The sequence below is a fragment of the Tachysurus fulvidraco genome, chromosome 21, assembly GCF_022655615.1.
Source record: "Tachysurus fulvidraco isolate hzauxx_2018 chromosome 21, HZAU_PFXX_2.0, whole genome shotgun sequence".
Classification (NCBI taxonomy): Eukaryota; Metazoa; Chordata; class Actinopteri; order Siluriformes; family Bagridae; genus Tachysurus; species Tachysurus fulvidraco.
The window spans coordinates 11,220,981-11,246,216 of NC_062538.1; the positions used below are offsets into that span (position 1 = coordinate 11,220,981).

Consider the following 25,236-nt stretch of genomic DNA (forward strand, 5'->3'; position numbering starts at 1 on the left):
GGTCTGGTTGAAATGAAGGTCTAAATGAATTTATATTGCTGCTTCTGGAGCGCAGCATGTTAGTGAGGTTTTCTCATCTCGTTGGAATTGAAAATTAGCATCCAGTCGACGAAAGGCCTTGTTTTTATGCTTCATGGCTTTTGTGGATTTCTTTTGCATTGCTGATTATCCACGATGCTGTAGCGTGAAATTCATAAGTGTTTGGGTGCAAATGATTCGGGTTATGCACAGGAAAACCTTCCACATACTAATGACAAACAGTGTGGCAGGTTTTCAGTGAAATATGCTGTTCGAGTTGACTGGACGTCACCCCATTGCTCAGTTGACTGTAATAGCAACTAACCGGTTAGGGATTAGTGGTGGACAATCTGACAATCCTGTGTCATTACAGTCGAAAGGCATTATCTCACAGTATGCATGATGACTTCTAATGCTTTAGTAGCAACAGGGTCAAGCTGTAAACAGGATTCAATTTGGACAAAAGCTCTAATATTGATAATTTTTTAAATATTTTTTACTGATTAATTTTTACACTGAACAGCAATAAAGTAGTAAAAACAACTGACCGTATTTATTCTACTCAGTATAAAGCGTATCATGATGTTAAGTGTTAGGTGATCGTTTGGGATGATGAAAGTCGACTATTTTTTCTTATTACAGCATGTTCCCAAGTGTCCCACTTTATCTTAAGTTTTAATCTTTTGATAGTTTTTCTCCACCCAGGGATGGAGAAGGCTATCACATGCTTCCTTTGAGACGCATAAAGCCAACTGATTTCATCTTAGACTGGTGTAATACCTTTCAAAGGAACCCCACAAGCTCAGAGACAGGCCTCATGCCAACAGTTTGACTGTTTTTGTTACAGTTTTTTAAACAGCAACATATTTTACTTTTTGTTTATTGGTCTTAGATTATAAAGAGCATCTGTCCTCCAAATTCGGGCCGTTGCTATAGAAACATAAGGCATTAGAACAAGCATGTTGGTTTCAGCCTGTGATTTTGAATCGGAGTCGAAACAACTGTTGGAGTTATAGAAAAGTCATGGCCACGTTCTGACCAGTCAGATTCAAGAATTCAGCAGCAGTGTCATTATGAACTACACGTTACCTCGTTTAAATGAGACATTTGTGCATTGTTTTGTAAATGTGTTCCAACATGCAGCCAGTGATCCTGACGATACAATCGATGCATCATGTCGCTCCAACCTACACGGTGGATGTTATTTAATTTCCATTCTCACAGAGCCCGTTTATCACCAGCGATGCCTTACAGATAGCTGCATAAATCATCAGAGCTAATGTGAGCTCGCAGGGGAAGTCATTTAAGAGAACTTTGCCCTTGGCTAGTATAATTTTGTTTTCTGTTTGTCATGGAATTACAGATGGTTTCCTTTGTTGTGTTTGTCTAAGGTAATGTTGCCACTTTTTATTTTCTTCTTCTGAAATGAGGCGATTTGTGCTGCTCTCTGGTTGTAACCAGGCCCTGAGCTAAGCAGCTAAGTTTTCTTTTCATTTGCACCAACTTTTCTGCTGAGTTTTCTTCTTCTTCTTGGACATGAAAGCCAAAGGTCTTAAAGCTTTATTTTCTTCACTCGAATTTGAAACTTGCCTTCTTCAGGCAGTGCCTCAGTCTGAGCAATGTAATTTCAAGGGTTTCTAGTTTAGGCACCACAGGGATACATCACTTTCCTTATCTTTACGTTAACAGTACAGCAAGCATATTTTGTATGATCATCTATATGCTACATTTCCAAAGCAAGACTCATTTTGTGACCTCGTAATTACAGAACCCTTAACGCTTTTTCCTCTCAGATGCTCTTATTTTCTGGAAAGCCTGAGCATCACAACCCTGGAGGAGCTTCTGCTCTCTGATGCGTTTGCATGCCAAGTCTACCTCCTCCAACTGCTCCGAATTCATGTTCAGACTTCACCCCCTCCTTCTGCTCTGTGCACGTGAGGAAGGGGCATGTGGTTTTTTTGCTCGTGTCACGGTTTAGCCCACCATGAGGACCCAGTGCTCTGTGGAACCTGCAATAATGTGAAGGGTGAAAAAGGTTGTCCTTCAAATCACAGCATGTGGAAAGGAGAAAGCCAGGGAAACTGTTAGATCTGATTATAGGGTTGGTCTGTGCCATGCCGAGCTCTAGGCAGAGTCAGGGTTGTGGGGAAGTATGGCTAGTCCAGCTTGTGTGGTGTTCAGGCTTTGTTTGGATTAGAAATTGTGTGGCTGATTTAATTAAACCATGATGACAGTTGCTTCTTCTAATCTTTCATCTGGCTGGCTGCTTTATTTAACGTGGGTCCACCAGACATTGTTAATTCATGGACTGAACACTCTTTAGCTCCAATCTTATCAGCCAAATAAGACTTTTAAACAGACCCAGTGTCGTGGTGTTACAGAAGCCAGTGCTGTTGATGCAGAATGTCGTGTTCCTGAAAAAGTGATGAGTAACACAGGATAACCAATTGCCTTGACAAGTGACTGCACAGCAGAGCAATTACAAGCAACTCTGTGTACATTGCCTTTACATATTTAATGTGAGCACTGATTTGCTATTTTTAAAAGCAGCAGAAACAGCTGAAACATTGATCTCTGGCATCAGAATACTGCCCTTAACAGTGTACACATGGGAAAATGATCAAATCTGCCTAGTAAAAAAAGTCCAAACCCTTGAATGGAAAACAAAGCCCCACAATTGGAAAAGGGATTACAGAAGCTGTTCATTTCACACCCATATTTGGTGCAGGTTCCTTTAGAGCAGAGGCCTTTAACCTTCTCCCCAAAGAGCCAATGTGGCTGCATGTCCTTTCAAGAGCAGCTTGAATTTATCTCATTTATACAACTGAGCATTCGAGGTTTAAAGGCTTTCTCAAGGGTCCAGCAAATGTCTGGCATGGCCTTAGCTTGGGTTTGCTGTGATTTGAATCTTCCAAACAGAAGTCAAATGTCTCAACCACTACGTGACCACAACCTTCCATCATCTAGCTCTCACCTATTTTATAGCAGCTTCCTCTCAGTGAGAGTGAAAGCTAGCGTTCTTTCTGTCACATGTGAAGTCAAGCAGAAGCATCCCTTGTTGAGCTGCTTGTCATGCTGCCACACGGGGCAGCTTAACACACAATTGCTGAATGTTGCCATACCTGTCGAGGAGCAGAGAGCACACCATCGCTTTTGTTCACAATTTTCTGGATCCAGATCACTTAGACATGGGCAGGATTCAAAATGGCGATAGGGCGGATGCTGTTTTTTTTGTTCCACCAGTCAGAAGCTAAGCACCAGTCACCGATTCAATCCAGACAATCTTATGAGATCTGAATAGTGATCTTGACTACTCTTGAATTTGTTCAGCAAAATCACAATCACCAGAATCTTCACCTTTGTATCATCAGCTGAGCTCTGAACTCAACCTCTGTGCATTATGAACAGATATCTCAGCTCGGCAGAGCAGCTTCCCTTAAAGATGGAATATTGACGCATTTAGCCGGAGACTGGCAGAATGGATTCCTAGTAAAGGACAAAGCTCTTATCTACACACTTAAAATGCAAAAGGTGACACAGGAGTATGCTAATGTAGCTTTTAAGAGTCTGCTCAATTTTGAAGAAATAATGGAGGCATAAGTAGACTTAAAAACAGAATGTGACCAAGACATATGCACATCTGTGCATAAATAGCGGCCAGGCGTCTGTACTCTGGTTCGAAGGATAGCTACAGGACATGCAGTTGCCTAGAGCATCAAGCAGCATGAGGACTCCTCAAGCTGATCTGTGATTCATCAAAATGTTAAATATTAAAGAACACCCTCTTAAAATCTCCAATATGCAAAGGCCTCTCTGGTCCCTGGAGGTGGCCAACATGGTAGCACATCCGTGACTCGTTTGAATCAGAAAATCAAGAGAGGAGAAGGGAACAAAGTAGAAAAAGAGACGGTGATGAGGTCCTGATGGTGGCCAGTTAATTACAGATGACGACAATAAGACAGAGGGAGCAGTGCTCGATCGGTTCATCAAGACCAAAACGTCTTGTTCCCTCATCTATACGTCAAACGCACCACATGAAGGTGAAGACCAAACAATGTGGACAAGCTGTTTTTTTTCCCCCGTGCATGCTGTAACAAATTTAACATCCTTCAGCTTCTGCGTAACAATCTGCACAACATTTGTACACTAGCCAAGCAAAGTAGTGAGTTAGCTCTTCACTTCAGATCCAGTTCCAGTAATATTAAAATACATCACTCTGGTGATGGAAAAAGTTAAATCAAGGAGCTGTCAAAGTCTTCGTTGTGTCCCGAAAAGTTGTTTGTTAGAACTTTCCAAATTTTCAATTTCAGAGAGGGTTCCAAGTGAAAAACCCCTTAGCTAGCAAAGAAGCTTTAACTACTAAAGGAACCCAGAGGAACCATGTGTGTTATTGCTCTTAATTACTGTACATGAGCTTTATACTCCAGAGCTAATTAAAGAAGACTGGCTAATGTGGTGAATGCTTCTCTCTCTCTCTCTCTCTCTCTCTCTCTCTCTCTCTCTCTCTCTCTCTCTCTCTCTCTTTCCTTTAATCTCTCTCTCTCTCTGTCCGACTCTTCCTATTTATTTATTTATTTATTTTTGCCCATCTCATTCATATCTTTCTGTGTCCATTTTCTGTTGTTTTTCCCCCTTTTCTTTGTGCCGTTTGCTTCTTTCGGTCGGTCTGTCTTCTTTCTTTCCTTCCTTTTTTCCTTCCTTCCTCCTTCCTTAACTGTATGTAGAACTTTATATTCTCGCAAATTGTGTTATTTCTAGTTTTTGTGTCATTTTATCAGAGTTGTGTTAAAGAACCCTGGTATAAACCTCATGGTTGTAGTGCAGCTTGTTTTGTTTCAGTTGAAAGCAGTTTGTCTGAGCAGTAAATATCTTTGTTCTCTGATCGAATTCAATGTATTCCGTTCTATCTCTCCACCCCTCGGTATCAGTTTACACACTGCTTTCCTTCCGAGTCAAATCAAAAGATGTGCAGTTGTAGGTTGAGGTGAATAACACAGGAAAGTGACACAGGACTGTGTGGTTAAAGGAAATCACGGTGTCCTCTCCTGCTCTCCCCCAGCGTGTGAGATCTGGACTGAGTCCAGCTGAAAGACAGTGGCTTTCTCCGGAGTGTATTTCATTAACACAGCACAGTGGAGCACATTAACACAGCGGCATGTGCCAGAAAAGGCCAATCACTCATACCACGCCTGCTGCAGAAGCCATCAATCACGTCGCTGAGCTTTATGGAGAACAATCGACCTTTTCGTTTTCTTCCCTTTTCTGTTCTTCTCCCACAGATATGTAGATATGAGTGAGGCCATTCACTGTGAACATATGTACAGATCTCTCTGTCTTTCCCTTTACTTACTTCTACTTACAGCACCTCGGCAGCATGAAAAGCACGCGATAAAGCGACTGCTCTGGCTTCTGTATATGAAACATTTCTGCATATTTGTGGAGATAAAAAATTTTGGCGTAAGTTTAGTTGGCATTTTTAAAGCATGTCCACCCCCATTCTTTTTCTTTCTCTCGTTTAGCTTGGGCTCAGACGTAGGCGGACTGAAGCCCTGCACCTGAAGTGGTTCCTCTCTCTCTCTCTCTCTCTCTCTCTCACTCTCACTTTATTGCACTTAATTGCAGAAAATGGCTGTGATCGTCGACATCGTGCTAAAATGCACCCGGGGGACGAGCTAAACCCTCAGCAAAGGCGCTCAGCTCACATCACTCTTGCTCCCGCTGGGTTGTTAAAGGGTGCAAGTGCTCTGTGGAGACCACCTTTTATAGATATGAGGAGGACCACAGTGTCTTCTCTTCCAAAAGAAGGAATATACCATTGTTAAGTACTAACCCCTGCATACCAGGAACGTGTTATGAACATGCTCTGACCCAGTCTACTAGCCATCACAATTTAGCCCTCAGTGGTTTTATTGTTATGACATCAGTATATATACATAGGAGTAGCATTAGAAGTACACATAACTGCTTTCTGCTTCCTTAATCACCACCACCATCTTCTAAAGAGACTCCTTGGTTATTTAACCTTTTTTGCCTGTCCGTTTGCAGTATTGCAAGGTTTCACTGATGCTGTAGGTGACATACATTTTGGGGCTGTATGTATAGTTCTAAAAAAAATTTTTTAGCAATGTTGCTTATTGATAATTCTCTCTTATGGGACATACATTTTTTTAATATCCTACAATCTGGAATGGAAAATGAAGGATAAGCTGTTGAGATTCTCAAATGGTCAATGCTGTATTGATGCGATGTGTGTTGTGTACTATCTTGCCTTAATAACACCCCAGAACTGATTATGTTGAAATGCTGAGGCTGAATGAATCTGTGCGCCAGGTGTATGGAGCTAGGGCTCGAGCTTGTTTTTTAAGAGCTGCAGCCTGGGGAAAAGAAGTTCCCTGTTGCCCCGGGATTCCAGTTAGCATCAATAGATTAGCACAAAAATCCAGTATACCAAATTTGAGCTCAGTCGAACTCTTCCCTACTTTTTGAGAAACAGTTCATTGACGACTCCACCCACTTATAATGGGCCACAAGTGCAGCCATCCAATGAAATGAAGCCTCTCCCCACAGCTGATTGAATAGTTATCAGAAACTCGGTGATGGTTCTAAACAGTTTTATACAGCTGCAACATCAGAGTCCAACATTGCTGAGGAGTTTGAGAAGAATGCTAACAAACGCTAAGACAATTTAGCAAAAGTAGGTTATACATATGATGCAAATTAGCTCAAAATCTCCCTTGTGTAGCATTGTGGAGCTGGCTGTCAAGGAGAATGGCCTTGTTTCTGAGAGTTACAGCATTGGGGCAAATATGCTGCTTTATTACAGTAGACTTGGAAGCAGTAAACGGGCTCCTTAGTTGTAATTTGGCGAGCAGGTAAGAGCGATGAGTGTTAGCAGACCCGGCTAATGTCTTATCGATCTGCTCCGCCTGAGGAGAGTCATGCCTTCAGCTTGTTTTTCCTCCAGATGCTCGCTCTCGCCTCTCCTGGGTCCAAAGGTTTATTTTAAACTCAGACCTATCCTCTGTCGTGCTATGGAAACAACAGGCATGGGGGATGGGGAATCACTGTTGGCATGGTTACAGGTCACAATTCCTCCATGACAGCAAGAGGAAAATTCAAGGAAGTGTCCTTCCATGCTCACGCTGAGATATGGCTCTAATTTCTCAACAGTGACAAGGGGGACATTTGTAGCTGCTTTGCATCTAAATCACTTTCCTTTAGTTGGACGTTTTTATTTCAGCTCTGGATTTGTATTTACTTCGCCACATCTTGATTGAGGACCGAGACAGAGCATAGCAGCAAGCATTGGCGGCTCCATGTGTGAGTCAGTGAACCATTTTACAATCTTTCTCTCTCACACCCCGACACCACCCAATTCCCTCATCAGAGTTCCACAGGATTGTTTTTCCCCCCTCTTAAGCACCCAGGTGTGTGTTTGCCTTTTTACTTTGTGCCTTGGGTGCCACCTCTGTCTGTATTCAGATTTAAAAGGCCATGCCATATTAGATTGACTCAGACTCTCACACCTCATGACACACAATGCCAGATCTACGTTTATGTTTAGCTCGAGATGGCGAGCAACATAACATTCATCTGCTGCTCGATTTGTAAACACAGTCTGTCAGATTCAGTTGTGGGATCTGCCGCATTGGCACCTTCACGTGTGTAGGCATTGTGTTTGCAAGCTCTTCACGTTCATGAATCGGCAAGCCACAGGCTGTATCTGAAACCGAAATACCTGCTTTTTTAAAAAAAAATTTTTATTTTAAATTACTCAAGAAGCTGTGCAAGTGCTCCACACTTGCTGTAGACAGATTGGCGGGTGGAGCCTGTGTGGCCGAATACAGACTGTGTGGCCATGGAGAGCCTTATGACTTGGTGCACATACAGCCATATGGCTGCATGTTATACAACGTCTGAAAAGTCATGACATTTTCCTCTGTGCCAGCTGATCAAACGTACGCTTCACATGTCCCTATATACATCCCTGTAATATTTACAGTCTAAAGTTTAGTCTCCCGTTTCTGAAACATTCAGGAGTTTCATCTTTTCTTTTATCTATGTAATATTACACACACACACACACACACACACACACACACACACGCGCACACACACACACAGATCAGTCGTACATGATTCAGCAAGTGAACAGTCTGTTATCAGAGTTGTGATGTGTTGGCAACCAGAAAAATGGGCGAGTGTAAGGATCTGAGTGACTTTGACCAGGAACAAGCAGTGATGTCTAGATGTCCGTGTCAGAGCGTGTCCAAAACAGTAGGGCTCTTATTGATGGGGAAGTAACATTTTAAAGCTGAAATAACTGCTAAACAATTGGGTGTCCTTTCCCTATAGAAAGAAAAATATTCAAGGAGTATTTGTTTACTACTACTAATAAAGAAACTATGGTATGGAGGTGTTATTGATGCATTAGGTTTCTTTGTGTACGTGCGGAGACAAACTGAACCGGCTGACACGTATTTAACCTTCTAAAGGTGTATAAAACAGAAGGGTTGGCGAGGGATGGGTGTGTGTTTGGGTGAGTGCGTGCGTGTGTGTGTTTAAGATGCCAGTAAGCCACAGCTGTGTGAGCCTGGGTCAGAGCTCCGCCACCAGGGGAAGTCAGAGACGTGTGTCAGAGCTCAGAAAAACGACGATGGATGTCAGCTTCACTCGGCTCTGCGTTTCCTCTCTGTGTAGAAAGTTAGATTTGTGACGGATCACTGTCGCAGTATGTCCCGTAGTCTCACCGGCTGCACAAGCTTTGTGTGGACACGGATCACACAGGCGTCACATCTTTAGGGACGTGCAGAACAAATAAATAATAGAGGGGAGAACAGAAAAGCAAAAGATGGCTGTTTAGCACATTGTTGAAATTACATGATGCTATCATTATATCATTGTGGTGTTTTTTTTTTTTTGTTTGTTTGTTTGTTTGTTTGGTTGTTTTTTTTGTGATTCTGGCGACATTGTCTCAGTCGACATCTCAAAAAATGCTGGTAAGTTCTTTTATTTATTCAATTGCACTTTGTTTTGTGTTGCTCATCAGTGTGCTGGCTCTGAGTTCCTCATGCACATTCTGGATGGATTTGGAGCTGCTTCGTATGTTTTTATTTGTTTGTTTATTTTTATTTATTTATTTTGTTATTTGAATTATATTCATTTCAGTCATGTCTCACTCTCCCACTGCTGTTAACAGACCCTATTCCCTCTCAAGCAGATAATCACACTGCGCCTCATTGCATGCTTTTTTTATTATTAAGCATCGGTTGCTACTTTAGCGTTTTAGCTACGTCTCATCTCTGCACTCTTTAACACTTCGCAGGCTGATTTTTGTATTTTTTTTCTTTTTTCAGCTTTTGAAAAAATGTTTTAGTTCTTTTTCCTCCCTCCTGAGTTATGACGTGCATGCCGGGGGAAAAATAATGAATAAATATAAACCGATTGCCTCTGCATTTCGTCAGTGAAACAAATCGAAGGTCTCATTTTCTTCAGCATTGATTATGCACTGATTTGTGTGTTTGGCTGAACGATCCATGCACTCGGAATCAGAGATCCAGCCTTGTAGGAGGTCTGCATACATCTCTTCCATGGATCCGTTCAGTCACGCCTGGATGAGATTGGCATTCAGGGAATTGAGCTTCGCCCCCATTTCTAAAATCGTTTTCATTTCTTTTTATTGCCGCTTTTTCCATATTCCGTCTGACCAGTCATGCTTCGCATCGGCTCAGACGCCCAGAGCATGAACGCTGACCATCTCTGGCTGTTCATCACCGTGTTGCTTTAACCCACATGACCTCCTGCTGTGTGCCATTATGCTCTTGTTCTGTTATTTTGTCTTAATTTGGCATGTTGACTTGAAACACGGTTTAATACAATACGCCTGGCTCTTGTTTGACATTTTGAAACCAGGCAACAGCTTTTATCCAAAGTGACTCAAAAGTGAGCGCGTATCTGATCATTAGGTAAAATGTCCACCAGCTGACAGGAAGCATGGGTCAGAGCAGAGGGCAGGGGTGGACAAATCAGTAGCCTCAGGCCCTGTGTGCACATAAACAGCTATTTTGCAAAACCGCTTTTATCTCCATTCACACACAAACACAAGTGATTTGACCTGCCTGCTCAAAGTCCTGATGCTATACTTCTGCTTGGAGAGTCCTCACCCCGAGGCCTCGTACTGCTGCTCAGGATGAGCCCACATGATCAGCCTGGGGGTTCTTGGGATTGCTGTGGATAGTAGCACCTAGAGACCATAGAGAGAGCTTTAGGACTGCAAATGCTATGAAGAGTTTTGCACTTAGTGAACTGATAACTCCGACAGGACAGACTCTGTTACATGTTACCAGAAGGAGTTTCCGGTTTTCACAATTTAACAGAATTTATAAATGAGGATGGCTTTGCTTTTGAGTCTGGGTACTCTCAATGTTTCTTCCTCATATCATCAGGCAGTTTCTTCTCACCAGAGTCACCTCGGGTTAGCCCAGTACAGATTCTTTTCAAATTCCAAATTTATTTCTGACTTTTATATATTATTGTAAAGCTGCTTCGTTACAGCGTTGATTGTTAAAAGCCAAACAAATAGAATTGCTGTAACTGCAACATAACGTCGAAGCGTTAACGCCTTAAGAATAGACAGAGGAGCTTTGTATTTTGAGCTTTGAGTGGTAGAGATAAAAAAAAAAAAAAAAAGGAAACGTGATCCACGTGAGGATTTGTGTGTGTGAATTGGCGTTGAGGTGGAGCTGCTGCATAATGTTACACACTAAGTGTTCACAAGCTATGGATTGTAAGTTTCTGCACAAGGGTTTAATAACGAAGCAAAATAAAACTCGCAAACACGTCATGCTGTATAAGAACAACCGGATCGGCAGCCTTGATGGAGTCCTCACACTTTTATAACATTGTAAAAAGTGCAGGCATCAAGCACACAGCATCCAGGCTTCAAACCCCAGCCTTTCCCATCTGCCCCAAAACCCTGAAATCAGTTCAGAGTTTTCAGATATCTTCCTTGTAGAACAACTTTCTCGTTGATGCAGAATGCATTTTTATTTATTTATTTTTCTCCTCCCTGCAGAACGTTTTCAAAACAGCTGTTTACATGTGGACGGGACCACAGTGTGTTCACGTGATCACTTCTTTGTTGCCAGGCAGATGAGCAACTCTTCCGGCCGCTAATGCGTCGTGTGACTTTGTGCTCCCTTTTGTCGTTTACACAGCTAGCTCTGCTTGGCTTTTGATCATGTATCTCTCACGGCGATCCTGTAACTGTAGCTCGCTACTCATGCCTGATTCCCATCAGGTGGAACGGTACATTACAGTTATATGACATGTCTGTCGTTGAGCACGTCGGAATCGACGGCGGCATTAGATTTCATTGCGTTTGAGCAGAGAGTACAGGCGAGGACTGAAGAGCTGCTGCATTGCTCCTCTTAGGTATAGATGAAGCGAGGGCTAAATCCCACTGCACCACTTATCAGGTATTCAGACTCCGTACCGCAGGAAAAGCATTAACCAATGTGAAAATAGACCAAAAAGTCTAAACCAGAAACATTGGCTTGTTATTGATTATAAATATTAATGTGCAAATGGTTCTGTGAGGATTTTTCCTTTAAGGCATGGTCTTCTGTCTGATTAGAATACACAGGTCTGAGCAAAGGTTTTGTCCATCCCATTAGATCGCATCAACTTAATGATGTAGGTAAACAGATCTAAACACTATTCGCACAATACAGCAGTAATGCCATGAAGATGACCTGCTGCTCTTACACACTGTTCCTGTTGAGTGGCTCAGAGGTTAAGGCTCTGGGTTTCTGATCAGAAGTCGGGTTCAAGCTTCCACCGTCACGGCCGAAGCCACAACTTCCTATCAAACTGGACTATATGAAGCCAAGACATTTATTGTGCTGGAAAGTGAAAATATGTGGAAAAAATAAAAGCTTCTATTTCAGCTTTCTGGATGATTGACTCTGTATTATCTCCCTGTCCAGAGCTGCATAGGTTCAGCTGAGGATGAGGACAGTTTTTCAGCTTACTAAGCTGGTGAATTTAACTGCTCCACTTATTTCCAGTACAGCGTGTTCATCGGGACATTAGCACATTTGCTCCTTAGAATTCTTTTTTAGCTAATTTTGGTCTGCCATGGAAGTTCAGCTATTAGGTTATGTAACACTTAAACAGAAGGTTAAATGATTTGCAGCAGCTGCTAACAGGGTTTTAGTCTGAATTGCCAGCATTAAGCAATTAAAGCAGTGACTTTGTGCGAGTTTGCGCACGAACGCTGACCAGAGGAGCCGACGCGTTACCGGACTTCCTCACCGAGACTGAAAACCTGCTATGTTCTTGTACTCGGCTGCAGAAATGAGCCCCCAGGCTGGAACAGCTGTGTTCACTCACTCAGTGAAGGTTCATATAGAGCTGCTTGTGTGGTAGTTAGATAGATGCTCATATCTACAGCTCTGTAATTGCCTTTTATTTTAAAAAAGCAACACACTTTTTTTTTCTGTTTCTTCCAGTCGACTCCACTACATCTGGCAGCGGGATACAACAGAGTCCGAATTGTCCAGCTCCTTCTGCAACATGGCGCCGACGTGCACGCAAAGGACAAGGGGTAGATATTTACACTTTTTTTCTCTTTTTTCTCTCTCTCTCTTTTTTTTTTTTAACTACATCTTTAAAAATCCTATTTGCTCTGTTTATCGCATTTACACATAAAACATAGCATCACTATTCTCTCCTCATTGGCTGTGACTAATGACCATAGAAATTTCTCCTCCTCCACACACACACACACACTTAACCATCAGACACAGACATGAAACCACATGGGAAAGCTGTGTGTGAATCAGAGTATCACCGTGAGTTATAGGAGAGAAACACCCACCATGAAGACCAGCGCTTGATCAGATCTGCTCACGCCTCACATTATTGTGTTGTGAGATGTTTGTTTTTTTTTGCTCCCAGTGAGTGTAAAGAGTGATTATTTGAGTAAATGTAGATGACCTGTTAGCTCTTAACTTCTCTGATCATAGAATAACTAATAAAAATCCTGATCTCAATTTTAAAAACGCCGAACCCTGCTTCATCGTTTCAGATGGTTTTAAACCTCAACACGTGTCCAATATAAAGTGAATAACCTGACCATTTCTGTTTTTGTCATTTTACTGCCCTTATGCAGCATATGCTATTCAAAACAGTCAAAACTCTTAAATATTTACCAGCAAAGTGTCTCCGAGCGAGTAATTATCCTCTGCCAGGAATGTATTTAGTTTATTACCTTTGCTATTTTGTAGCAGCCCTGAAAAAGGAAATTAGATTATTATATTAGATAATAAGAAATTATTGCTTTGTCTCCTTTAAATAAATTATTTTTTTCCCCTCATTCCCATCTGTCAAGGGTTTGAACAGGTTGCTGTAACAATTATGATTACTGTATAATATACTGTAATTGTAAATAATCATCTTGTTTTAGCAGCCGTCAGATTTTTGTGCAGATGAATATTGATCGCAGGCCGTCGTTTCCATCTAGTTTAACATGCGTGTTACTGTTTGTGTAATGAAAACCTTTCTTGTGCATGAATTATCACGGGCCAGCGATTTCTCTCCTAGATTAGCATAAGATTTAAAGACCGATATAAACCAAACCCGAATGTAGCGGTGAGAGCGCTCAGCGTGTTTGCTAGCAGGATATACATTTATATGCATTTACAGATCACATGTTAATGTGAGGGGTTGGTTGTAAAGTGTAAATTGAAATGTTGGGGTTTCCCCCCATCTGTGTTCCCTGTCCTGCTCAGTGGTCTCGTCCCTCTGCACAACGCCTGCTCCTACGGCCACTACGAAGTCACAGAGCTGCTGCTAAAGGTAAGAAACGCACACTGGTCACACAGGTACTGTTTACAAATGACTAACGCCATCAGAAACAATACATAAACACAGCGAACAGAGCGATTATGCACATATTACACATACAGTGTGATGTCTACCACAGTGAGGCGAATGTAAATAATGTGCAGACTTTATACATCCAGATTGGGTGAACATTTTGCTATAAAGATACAAATAAACTCCGATAAGTAAGTGTTTATTTTTAATACTTGGTTGCAAATTATTTGTGGTGGGATGTGGGACATACTTTTAAATGCTCTTACTTTGAGGCTTTTACTGCAGCAGACTTCAGTTCCTGCATATTCTTGGGGTGTTTTGCCTTCGCTATTGCAGAACATTCCACTAACATTGGCTTTAAAACAACAACTTGAGTTGCATATGAAATGTGCTTCTGTCCATCCGAACTGTGGCACACGTTCAGTCAGAATTCCCATCATTAACAAATCCAAATGAAACCGTTCCTTTGGCAGTCATACATGCCCACGCCAAGAGACAAAGTGACACGCTTCTTATCATGAGCACTTTTTTCCTCCTTTATACTCTTTTTATAGAGCCTGGAGCGTGTGGCATGGTGCATTTCCAGCCATTAAAGGGTGCACCTATCTCACTAGATCACTAACACTATGAGGGCAATCATGGCTTTTAATTAGATTAATAAAGAAATCCATGTCATTATTTAATCTAATCAATACCTTTGTCACTGTCATTATATTTACAGACCTTACTGGGTATAATATGTACGCTTTAACGACCCTGAATTATCGAACCTTCAAGAATGTAAGCCAATAGAAATCAAGCGGGTTGAGGCAGAGTTATAGTTACCATTTCCAGGGTTGATTATATTCCTATAGCTTCACATCTCAGTTTCAGCTTTATCTCTGCCCTCTTCCAAAGCACTGACACTAGAGATTACTTACTCCTTCCCTTCACAGAGCACTTCACCATATCAACCATGAGCCGTTACTATAGAAACTATAACACATCTGATTATGTGCATTAATAATAATAGATTATATTGAGCTGTGCTACTGTTATAGAAAATACATCAACAGCTCCTGATGAGTCAGAAATGTGTTAAAAGAGGATTTAACTAGTGGCCCACAAAGAGCATCACCAGCTCCTGATATCTCCTTAAGCTCACAGTGCATGTGCCTCGGCTGCTTAACTCCAGATCCGATTAAAAGATGCTGCGTAAGGGATCAAAAGGACAATTAAAAATCCCGTTATCAGCTGTAGCTTTGTGCTTAACGCGTGTTGGCAGGGCGATCAGAGCAGAACTGCTCGAGGCTGAGAGTAGTAGCTCATCTTCATCTCCTACGTCGTCTTTTTAAGGTCATTTGTTGGTGCAGATGCCGGAGCGGTGTTTATTAGAGCAGGTGTGTGTTTTTTTTTCTTCCCTCCCCCAAACCTAGTTCATTTGGTGAAATTCTTAGTTACTAGTTGTGGTCCTAGTTACTGTACTGTGCTTTGATGGATCTTACCGGTTCTCATAAAGGTCTTTATTCCATTTTCATGAAGTCGGGTGAGAATTCGTCTGCCATTTTTTTCTCGCCGGCTTCGGAAAATATGTGTTTTTCCAGTCGAGACATGGCCGACTTCCCGATCGGTGCCCTGACTACTGAACAAGGGAGCTGGTTTAGACGCACCCTGTGTGACCGACTTCTCCTGCAACTTTACAAGCAGTTCTACCAAATATCAGATCAGTCAGATCAGACACATTCTTTCTATCCTCTGGTAACAGATCTAAAGTTTTCTACAGGTACAGGCTGGATACTGATACTGAATTAGAGAAAGCAGGATGCACCAGCATTTGGGTCAAAACAAATCACATTACAAACAGAAAAGTATTTGACCCCACCACCTGAGGATGTAGCCTCCGTCACATTGTTCTACAATTTACTTTAACAAGGTGTTTTTCCCCCCCGTGTTTGTTCTGCCTCTAAAATAACTTGACTGCCCTCTACTGCTTATGTACTTTAGTTTATGCCTCATTAATGTAGTAGAAGTTTGTTTGTTTACTTTATTTACTTGATCTCACACTCTCACACACACACTCTCACACACACACTCTCACACACACACTCTCACACACACACTCTCACACACACACACTCACACACACACACACACACACACACACACACACACACACACACACACACAAGGTTCACGGAAACACAAGCAGATTTTTATTCTTTGGGTTTGTGTGTCTTTAGCATGGTGCGTGTGTGAATGCCATGGACCTGTGGCAGTTCACCCCCTTGCATGAGGCAGCCTCTAAGAACCGTGTAGAGGTTTGTTCACTCCTGCTGAGTCACGGTGCAGATCCCACTCTGGTCAACTGTCACGGAAAGAGTGCGGTGGATATGGCCCCCACGCCTGAGCTCAAAGAGAGACTCACATGTGAGCACATCACTCTACTCCTCCTAATGCCAGTTCTTATCTAGTTTTGTATATCATGTGTATATATGTATGTATCTTTACTATTTAAATGTTTACTGTTCCCATGCCGTGTGTGTGTGTGTGTGTGTGTGTGTGTGTGAGTACACACTTGGCAAATAAAGCTGCTTCTGATTCTAATTGTCTACAGTGTAATCAGATTAAGCTAATTTTTCTTAGTTTTATGTTTTCAGATGATTAGGACTAAATGTGCTGGCTCATCTTCATCTTAACACTGAAATATAGCAGTTATTATAGCTGGAAAGCCAAACCAGCATAAATCAGCAAAACTTTTTCAATCAGCTTCTATTCAATTTATTTCTGGATGGGGTTCTTATTCCACAGCAGCTCAGGTTATTTATCTCTCTGATGAATTTCCTGTAAATTCCTTAGGTCAGCTTCTCATACTAAACCTTCTGCTTCTGTCTAAACTATACCACTGGGTAGTCTTTTAGACAAGTGAAGCAAAAAGCTCTGAGCTTATCGCCAATTTGTCTGAATAGCCTTTTAAGAACAAAGTGCAGCACAAAGCCCAAAGATAATAAAACCCTGTGTCTTGATTTAAAATGGTGTCATGGGAACAGAACATGGCAGGAAATTTAGCTGTTTAAAATTTTCTCTCTCATGTTGTCTCTGCACTCACCACCGTCTCCTGTTTTCTTCTGCTGTACCTCAGACGAGTTTAAGGGTCACTCGCTGCTCCAGGCAGCACGCGAGGCCGACATGGCTAAAGTAAAGAAGACCCTCGCTCTGGAGATCATTAACTTCAAACACCCGCAGACCCACGAGACTGCGCTGGTGAGTTCTGCTCTCTCTCTCTCTCTCTCTCTCTCTCTCTCTCTCTCTCTCTCTCTCACACACACACACACACACACACATGCACACACACACATCTGCAAGACCTCACACGTTTTGTGTAGACGCTCTGAATTTTAACATCAGAGTACGCTGATTGACACATCACTCAAATATATAGCGAAAGATCACTTCCACCTTGTCACACGCTGAGTACGATTTACGTCGATCCAAGCCGACTCCTCGCTTCTGATGTCTGTGCGTTTGATCTGCAAAGTGCAAGGGACAAAATGTAGACACCTGTCTGTAGCTATCACCAAGCTAGCCAGCTAACTATAATGTGATGCACATCTAACACCTTAAAATAAATTTAACACCTAAAATCTATATAGTCAGTGTTAATAGAGTTCTATTGAATTTGAATTGTAGTGTCAAATAATCTAAAGCTTGAAAACTCGTAAACGCAGCGCAAAACTTATTTCTTGGCAACAAAATGCTCTTCTGTTTGTGGTGTATGCAGCCATGTTGATTTACCCTCACAAGAAATTGTGCAGGTAAACTGGTGTCTGCATTTTAAAGGCGGTCTCCGATGATTGAGAAATACTTCAGAAAACTGTGTTGGGCTGACAAACTAAACAAAATTCAAAACAAACGTGTAGCCAATGAGCAGAAAGGGGCGGGGCTTGTCAATATGCGGCGGAGAGAGTGTTCAGTGCGCATGTGTGACATTAGCAGAAAGCGGTTTTAAAATTGACATGGAGGATAAAAACAAAGAAAGAAGCGAAGAAAGGCTTACGATAAGGCAAGAAGTAGGACGTGTTAATATAGGATCAGCTTTCCAGCGCTGGAGAGAACTGAAAGAGCAGGAAGTTGGTCACATATTCACAGATTGGAGTTTCCCGAGTCAATAACTCCTGAGCTAAACGCTGTTACTACACAAATAACACTTCTATTGTAGTAATGTACAGAGGCAGATACAACTGCGTTTTGTGTAGTAACAGCGTTTAGCTCGGGAGTTATTGACTCGGGAAATTCAGCGCCGAGGCGCTTTTTTCCTTCTCGATAGGTGAGTAACGTTGGTTTTGCTTTGTTTCACAGAACTAATATATGCCGTACTTTGCATGATTATGCTTGTGTGTCATTTTTGCTTGTTTGTTTATCTGCAATCGTATTGTTCTTCCCTTCAGCTATGATAGACACATTTCTTTCCATTAGTTGCCTGGGTTACGTATGTATTTGTGGGCGGAGCTATCAATACAGGGGTGGGACCCATTTGCGTTAGGCACATGTTTGTTTTGGTGATTTTATGTCAACATTGGCATTCAAACAACGGACCTACCCTTAACTCAGTCAGACGATCAGTAGCTCTTGCATTAGACTTATAACGGTTTAAAATGACATTTAAATACCCTGGATGATGTTAGACAATGTTGTCATTTCAGCATTGTGCCGTTGCCTCGCCACACCCCAAAAGGAAGCAGGTCACCGAGCTGCTGCTTCGGAAAGGCGCCAATGTCAACGAGAAGAACAAAGAGTGAGTGCAACTGAATGTTCTGGACATGGTTTTTTTTTTTTTCCCCAGATTTTTATTGCAGGCTTTCTGTTCAGGTCATTTTCACCATTAGACTGAGATTAAAATATCTCCTTAAACTTCAGTCCAGCGTGTTAGAAAAATGTGTATATATGCATATCTCTGCTTATCCCTGCTTATCCCAGAAAGTTGATTAGGAGTATTACGAGAAGCTTAATAAGTAACATTAGTAAATACCATAACATATAAGCCAGATGAGTTCATGGATGTTGATTTTCTACGTTAATCTTTTTTTTTCTGTCTTTCTTATTGTGTAGCTTTATGACTCCTCTGCATGTGGTAGCTGAGAGAGCTCACAATGACATCCTGGAGGTGCTGCAGAAACATGGGGCCAAGGTACACACACGCGCGCACACACACCCCGACATCTGTGATCATCGTGCATCACATCGCATCACATCACGGGCCATCTGGCCTGTCGCTACTGTAACAGAGTGCAAGAACACATCGGTAGTGCAATTACTCACACGTCTCCTCTTATCTCTCACACATACACACACACACACACTCTTCTCTGCACTCAGCTCACTCTCTCACCTCATATGAGCAGAAGGCAGAGCTGTCTCTCTCATGTCCACTCACTGTTTCCATTACTAATAATGAGATCCAGTGTTTGTGGGGCTTTATGTAAGCGATCACATGTAACAAAAGTGTCTGTCTGAAAATAATGGATGAGACGCGGGTTAAAAAAAACATGACTCTCTGATGTTTAGGCCACACCCACTCATCAACATTCATGTTTGCTTCACTAGTCGGTGGCAAAGCCGAAATGTTCTACCTCGTCTGCACGATCTCTGAACATATCAATCATGACAACTGATATGGACACATCCCTGTGCATTGTTCATTCCTGTTCTGTTTATTCCTTCTTTCCCTTCCTCTCTACGGCGTTGTCCGTCACAGTGTCTAATATTATGTCTACTATAATTAGCATACTTTTGCCATTTTTGTATTGTGTCCAAGTGTATTATGTTTTGTACTTATACAGCGCATCTTTTAAATCAGCCCACTGGGGCAGAGGGTAGGGGCTTATTTTGGCTATGTTTAAAATATGCTTCCACTTCGTTATATACTGTTGTGTTTGCAAGTATGAGTTTGAATAAAAAAATCCAAAATCACATAATCGATCATATGAAAAGCGCAACACACCTCTCACTCTACGCACATGTATGTCTTATACAAAAGGGGGGAAAAAACGTGTCCTTAAAACCACAAGGAAAACTTGCACTTCTCTCCTTTCTTATTTCATCTTATTGTACTCCATGGAGCTTGCAGAACCGTTTCCAGCTGCGCTAATGCAAGTGATAACCGGAACTAATTTGTCTCAGATGTCCCACATTATCAGATGGAACTAAATGGATTAACTAAGGAAGAAAACACCTGTCAGTATTTAATAAATGAATGTTGCTGTGGTAAAGACAGAAGAGAACAGTGTTATAGGAAAGTAATCAACTGCTGAAAGTAACTCTGCTCCATCACATCACATCGTTGGTGTTTTATTCTAACGGCCTGAGCAGACAGTATGTCATTTCACCTTTCCATGTGGTTTCCGTGCAACATTAACTGTCTTAAATAAATGAATGTTATAAAGAAGTCATTTCATGAACAGTGCTGCTAGATATATTCTATGTGAACTATCACACATTCAAAGAAAATGCACAACAGTTAATTATTAATTATTCATTAATTTCAGCACTGTATAAATTAAGTTTTAAATTGAGTTTTCCCCAAGCAAGGGATTGTATTACTGTATATCTTCATCATGCATGTTAGTTGTTTGTGCAGGACAGCTAGTGACCGGACAGGACGTTCTCAATGCTTTCTGAGTTTAATGTTAGAATTTTCCACTTCATTACTCAGTTTTCTGTTGACACTTGACACTTCTGTTGTAACGTCTATGATGCATGTTGTTTGTTTGCCACCGTAAACTTTGTGCCAATGTTTAAAATGCACCATTAAATGCTCACTCAGCTTAGATTCATTAAACAAGAGCCTCATCTCCTCGCTGGAAACTAGATGTCAAATGTGTAACCTGCAGGTGGGCTTATTATCTGTGAACATATCACCTTTCAAATGGATTAAGGTGACATTTCTGTGGTGAAGTTCATGCCAGAAATCAGTGAAGCTAAAGCTTTTTGGCGTCGAGTCAAAAGCTTAGTTTTCTCTGCGGGCCTGAAACTATCTGAGAGGTAAATCATTTATATCAGCACCGGACCAGCGGTGCTTAAAGAGTCTGCCAGATCAATGCAGCTCTTTTCAGGGAGCCCAATCAGATAAGTATGGAGGGATTGGACAGCCGTTCAGGCTCTGCTGTGCAGTTCAGAGCGTTCATGTTGCTTCGCTACAAAAATCGTCCCCTTCCTGTTCGTCTAACAAAAGGAGTTTATCTAATGAGCTCTTTCTCAGCCTTGCTTTGCTCTACTTTACTCTTGCCTGGCATCCTGGTATGGCCAGCAGAGCATTGTCTGATCCTTGTCTGATTGTTGCCATGTTTTATGGCTGATTCAGACCCTAGACTTGAGCTAGCCTGCCTGATGATTATCATGCATTCACACAGGTCTGTTTTTACTGTTTACATAAACAGGTGTGCTGTTTATTATTTTCAGCTTTTCTGTTACCTCAGAATCGTGACTGTTTTGGCTGTTGGATTAGTTGTGTAGAGTTTTCTTGGTAATTTTTCACCACTTCAGGAAAATGTGATTAACAATTCTGTCTCATGAATCACACAATTGTTTCCTATTTGGCTCGCAATTTTTATTCCATTAGGTTTAAATGAAGCAGGTGAATTTGTGCTTTTGACATGAAAAAGTTCTAAAGCTAGCATGTGATCAAAACAGCCATGCAAACGGAACAGTGACAAAAGAAATGAGGCAGTCGTTCTGACTTGGCTGATATAAGGGGAAAGAAGGTAAAGCAGAGTTAATAATGGGATTGGATTGTTTCACATTTCAGTCTCTTTTTTTTTGGTGAGGTTTTTTTTTTTTTTTGGTCTTCTATGTTGTTTGCAAAAACATAGAAGAGACCAGACAATATTTGAACACAGTATTTTTCTCCGTGTCAACAGCTTGACTTCACTTCGTTTCACTCTCTCTGTCTGGTTTCTAAACTGCCAGTGTGACCTGATGGCTGTTTCCCCTGACTCACTGTGATGGACTGGGTGGTGGTGAGTGGCCAGGCTGAGTGGAATGTGAGCAGAAGGGGTTGGGGTTGAGTGTGTAAACAGATGGTGTGGCAGTGTCGCACTAATAAGCAGACTGGGGAGCAGGGAGGTAAACACCATTTCGACTCAGCTGGTCTTGCAGCACGAGTCAGCACAGGGCAGTGCTGATGGTGGGAACGAGAGAGAGAGAGACAGAGAGAGACAGGCTGAAACAACTCCAGACCTTTTAATGTGCATGGCTGCAGCATGAACCCGTCCAACTGTCACTGTGTGTACAAGTCTAGGTGTTGTGGAATTATGAGACTGGGATGAATCTCCCGCACACAGTATGTCAGAAGTTCTGAAACTTTGCAGAGTTGAGCCTTAAGTTAACACACACACGCACACACACACGCGCGCACGCGCACACACACACACCCCTGGTTTCTTGCCTGTCCTCTCTTTTCCATCTGCACAGTGCTGATAGTCCTTGAAGAAGAGCTGAAGTTGCCCAAGGGCACGTCTGATTAATTCATGTCTGTGTTCATTTGAAAGTGGGCCGGCATTATTCACAGTTCTGTCTTTTCCTCTGCTACACTTCCATTGCACCTTTATTCAAACAGGGAAGACCGAGAATACAAATGGTCAAATTCATTTCTGTATGTTAAGTCCCTGTGGAGTAAAAGCATCCCCTTTTTTAAATTGTGCCTAAAGACAGAATCCTGTGCTGTCTAATATTTTATACAGAGATTGGGTAATAAAATTATTACTGGAGTATTACTTTGGGTTTTTAGTCTCATCAGAATCAGCTGTCAATAGTTTTTATCTTGTGTGTGTATGCACCTGAATAATTTAACCCTACTAAAATATCATGGATATAAACGTAGGACCATATGCTGTTTGAATTGACAGTATGGTGGAGATTAGGTTATATGCTCTGGAAAAGAGGTCTTGCACTTCATCTTCACTATATTCCACTCTTGTTCTGTCATCTGCCACCGAAACCAAGATGAAAACATGAGTTTAAAACGCAGGACTGTAAAATATAAATGACCTTTAAAAGGTTGTGTCTAAAATGTGATGAATTAAGGGGTTACTGAGTTCCTAGCACAGATACAACCCATGTCTGTGTAACTAAGGGTCATGTTGTGCAACCATGCCTGCTTAATGCAACAATCGGTGTGTGTTCAAATAGCATTTTAGCATTATAACCATTTTTTCATCATGAAGATCTCTCACACAGATAAATCCCATCTCTGATTTATACAGATATCACACGTCTCAGTCAGGTTAGTTAGTCGCTCTAGTTTACTATTGTACAGTTTCAGGCTGCAGAAGTCCATGTTTACTGACAATGCAACAGTGTTTATCACTGAAGTCATGTCACATTGTTTCTGTTTGTTCTACCACTAATCTACACTAATGTTGCTATGAGCTTCCTGTTATATCTGGTGTAGAATGCATTACCTAAACACAGAAATACTAGCAGATCTGGTACTTCCTTATCCAAGTGTGTGTGTGTGTTAACACAGATGAATGCCGTGGACACTCTGGGACAGACCGCTCTGCACCGGGCGGCTCTGGCCGGTCATCTGCAGACGTGTCGGTTGCTCCTGAGTTACGGTGCAGATCCAGCAGTCGTCTCACTGCAGGGCTTCACAGCTGCACAGATGGGCAACGAAGCTGTCCAACAAATCCTCAATGGTAAATCCACTATACCACTATACACTTTCACAGCATGTGATACCTGGACGTCTGTGGCTTGTTAACATTCAGAACTCTTTGTCTCCCGTGTAGAAAACGTTCCAGTGAGGAACTCGGACGTAGACTACAGGCTTTTAGAAGCAGCTAAAGCAGGGGACCTGGACACTGTGAAGGTGACTATGTACATCACTCTCACATACATCTCAATAGCACACAATTCTTCACTTTCACTGTTACACCTGGGCTCTTAATGTTAATCTTAATGCTCTTGTTTGTCTTCTCTACTGAAAGACAAACTTGTCTTTTGTGCACTAATAGTTCGGTCATTCAATCCCAGTCTGTGAATGATCCAGATATCACAAGACGGCTCACATCGCTGCACACATTACAGTTTCATTTCTGGGGTCTTTTTTTTTTTAGTGTATATTTTACCCATGTTGTCTCTGCTAATTAACCGAGACTACAGCCAGCGTCACTCTGTCACGCTTTCATGTAAAAGCCAAATACTCAGAATTATCACTTTTAAACCAGTCATTTTACAATCTGGCTACATTTCTACATTTTCTCACTAGGACCATCAAACGAATTCTCTGTTCTCCAGTCATCTTGTGGACCAAAACAGAACTGAAAGATTGAAAAAGATCTGTTCTTCATCAAAGGAGCAGTATCATGTAAATTTAACACCACTACATACTGATCAGTATACGTGTTTTAGTGTGAATACAGTCAGGACATAGGACAACGTCAACCATGTTACCACCATCACCATTGTGACCCAAGTCATGACATAGTAACTGCAGAACCATTTTTTTCTCCCTAAAAGAAAAGATTTTCCTTTTTTTAAACCCTACGCTTTAATCAAGAGAACCAACATTTCTGACTGACTGTTTTATGAATACTGATGATTCAGACGTAATCCTCCTTTGGCACTCCAGACACTCGTGATTCTTTTCAAAGGAACTCATTTAAGGCTTTCACTGCTGCTAAGGATTGTTTTGTGTTTTGTTTTCCAGATATACTGATTTTCTCTTTGCAGTTATATTTATTTTGCTCTCTGTGTGCACTCTCTCTCCAGCAACTCTGCTCTGCTCAGAACGTGAACTGCAGGGATCTGGAGGGACGCCACTCGACGCCGCTGCACTTTGCGGCAGGCTACAATCGCGTGGCGGTGGTGGAGTACCTGCTGCACCACGGCGCAGATGTCCACGCCAAGGACAAAGGGTGAGTGTGAGCTGCCAGGATCTGTTCAGGCAATGAGACCCATTTAAATCTTCTGCTGGAACATCTCACTGTTTGTTTGTAACTCCTGAAAAGAGAACCATTTTGCTGCTTCACAAGCACCTCAGATCATGAGGAGGCAAAATTGTCACTTGTGTTACACAGTAATGCCTTCTTGTTGTGACGTTTAAACAAGAATCGTGTTTTATTAAAGTTTTCAGCACGGAATGGCTTCCTGTAACACACTACATGAGCTTCAGTCCCAAAACAAGGAGACTTTTGGAAAATAAACGACTCTTATCATCTTTTATCTTTTCCAACTGGTCTATTCCTCCCGCACCACAGCACTTGATAGTGACACGTGATCCATTTTGACATTTAGGTTTAAGGAACGTCTGAAATAGTTGTTGTTCCCTCGTTTTACACATTTCTGTCAAAACCTACAGCT

General features: G+C 41.8%; 1 protein-coding gene across 7 annotated transcripts in view; it reads left to right on the forward strand.

The window, feature by feature from the left end:
* The window catches only part of tnksa (tankyrase, TRF1-interacting ankyrin-related ADP-ribose polymerase a), an 88,378-nt gene that overhangs the window by 48,008 nt on the left and 15,134 nt on the right, over positions 1-25,236 (forward strand). For 2 of the 7 annotated variants that reach the window (XM_027140033.2, XM_027140035.2), the window contains 11 exons: positions 8,997-9,017; positions 12,531-12,625; positions 13,812-13,878; positions 16,119-16,305; positions 17,018-17,139; positions 18,579-18,670; positions 18,985-19,063; positions 23,399-23,570; positions 23,664-23,743; positions 24,143-24,241; positions 24,646-24,791. In XM_027140033.2, coding sequence (XP_026995834.2) covers positions 8,997-9,017; positions 12,531-12,625; positions 13,812-13,878; positions 16,119-16,305; positions 17,018-17,139; positions 18,579-18,670; positions 18,985-19,063; positions 23,399-23,570; positions 23,664-23,743; positions 24,143-24,241; positions 24,646-24,791 — 1,160 coding nt within the window. Of the gene's footprint in view, positions 1-8,996; positions 9,018-11,586; positions 12,421-12,530; positions 12,626-13,811; positions 13,879-16,118; positions 16,306-17,017; positions 17,140-18,578; positions 18,671-18,984; positions 19,064-23,398; positions 23,571-23,663; positions 23,744-24,142; positions 24,242-24,645; positions 24,792-25,236 lie in introns of those variants that run through there. The other 5 variants (XM_047805919.1, XM_027140034.2, XM_047805920.1 and 2 more) reach the window with 4 other exon arrangements.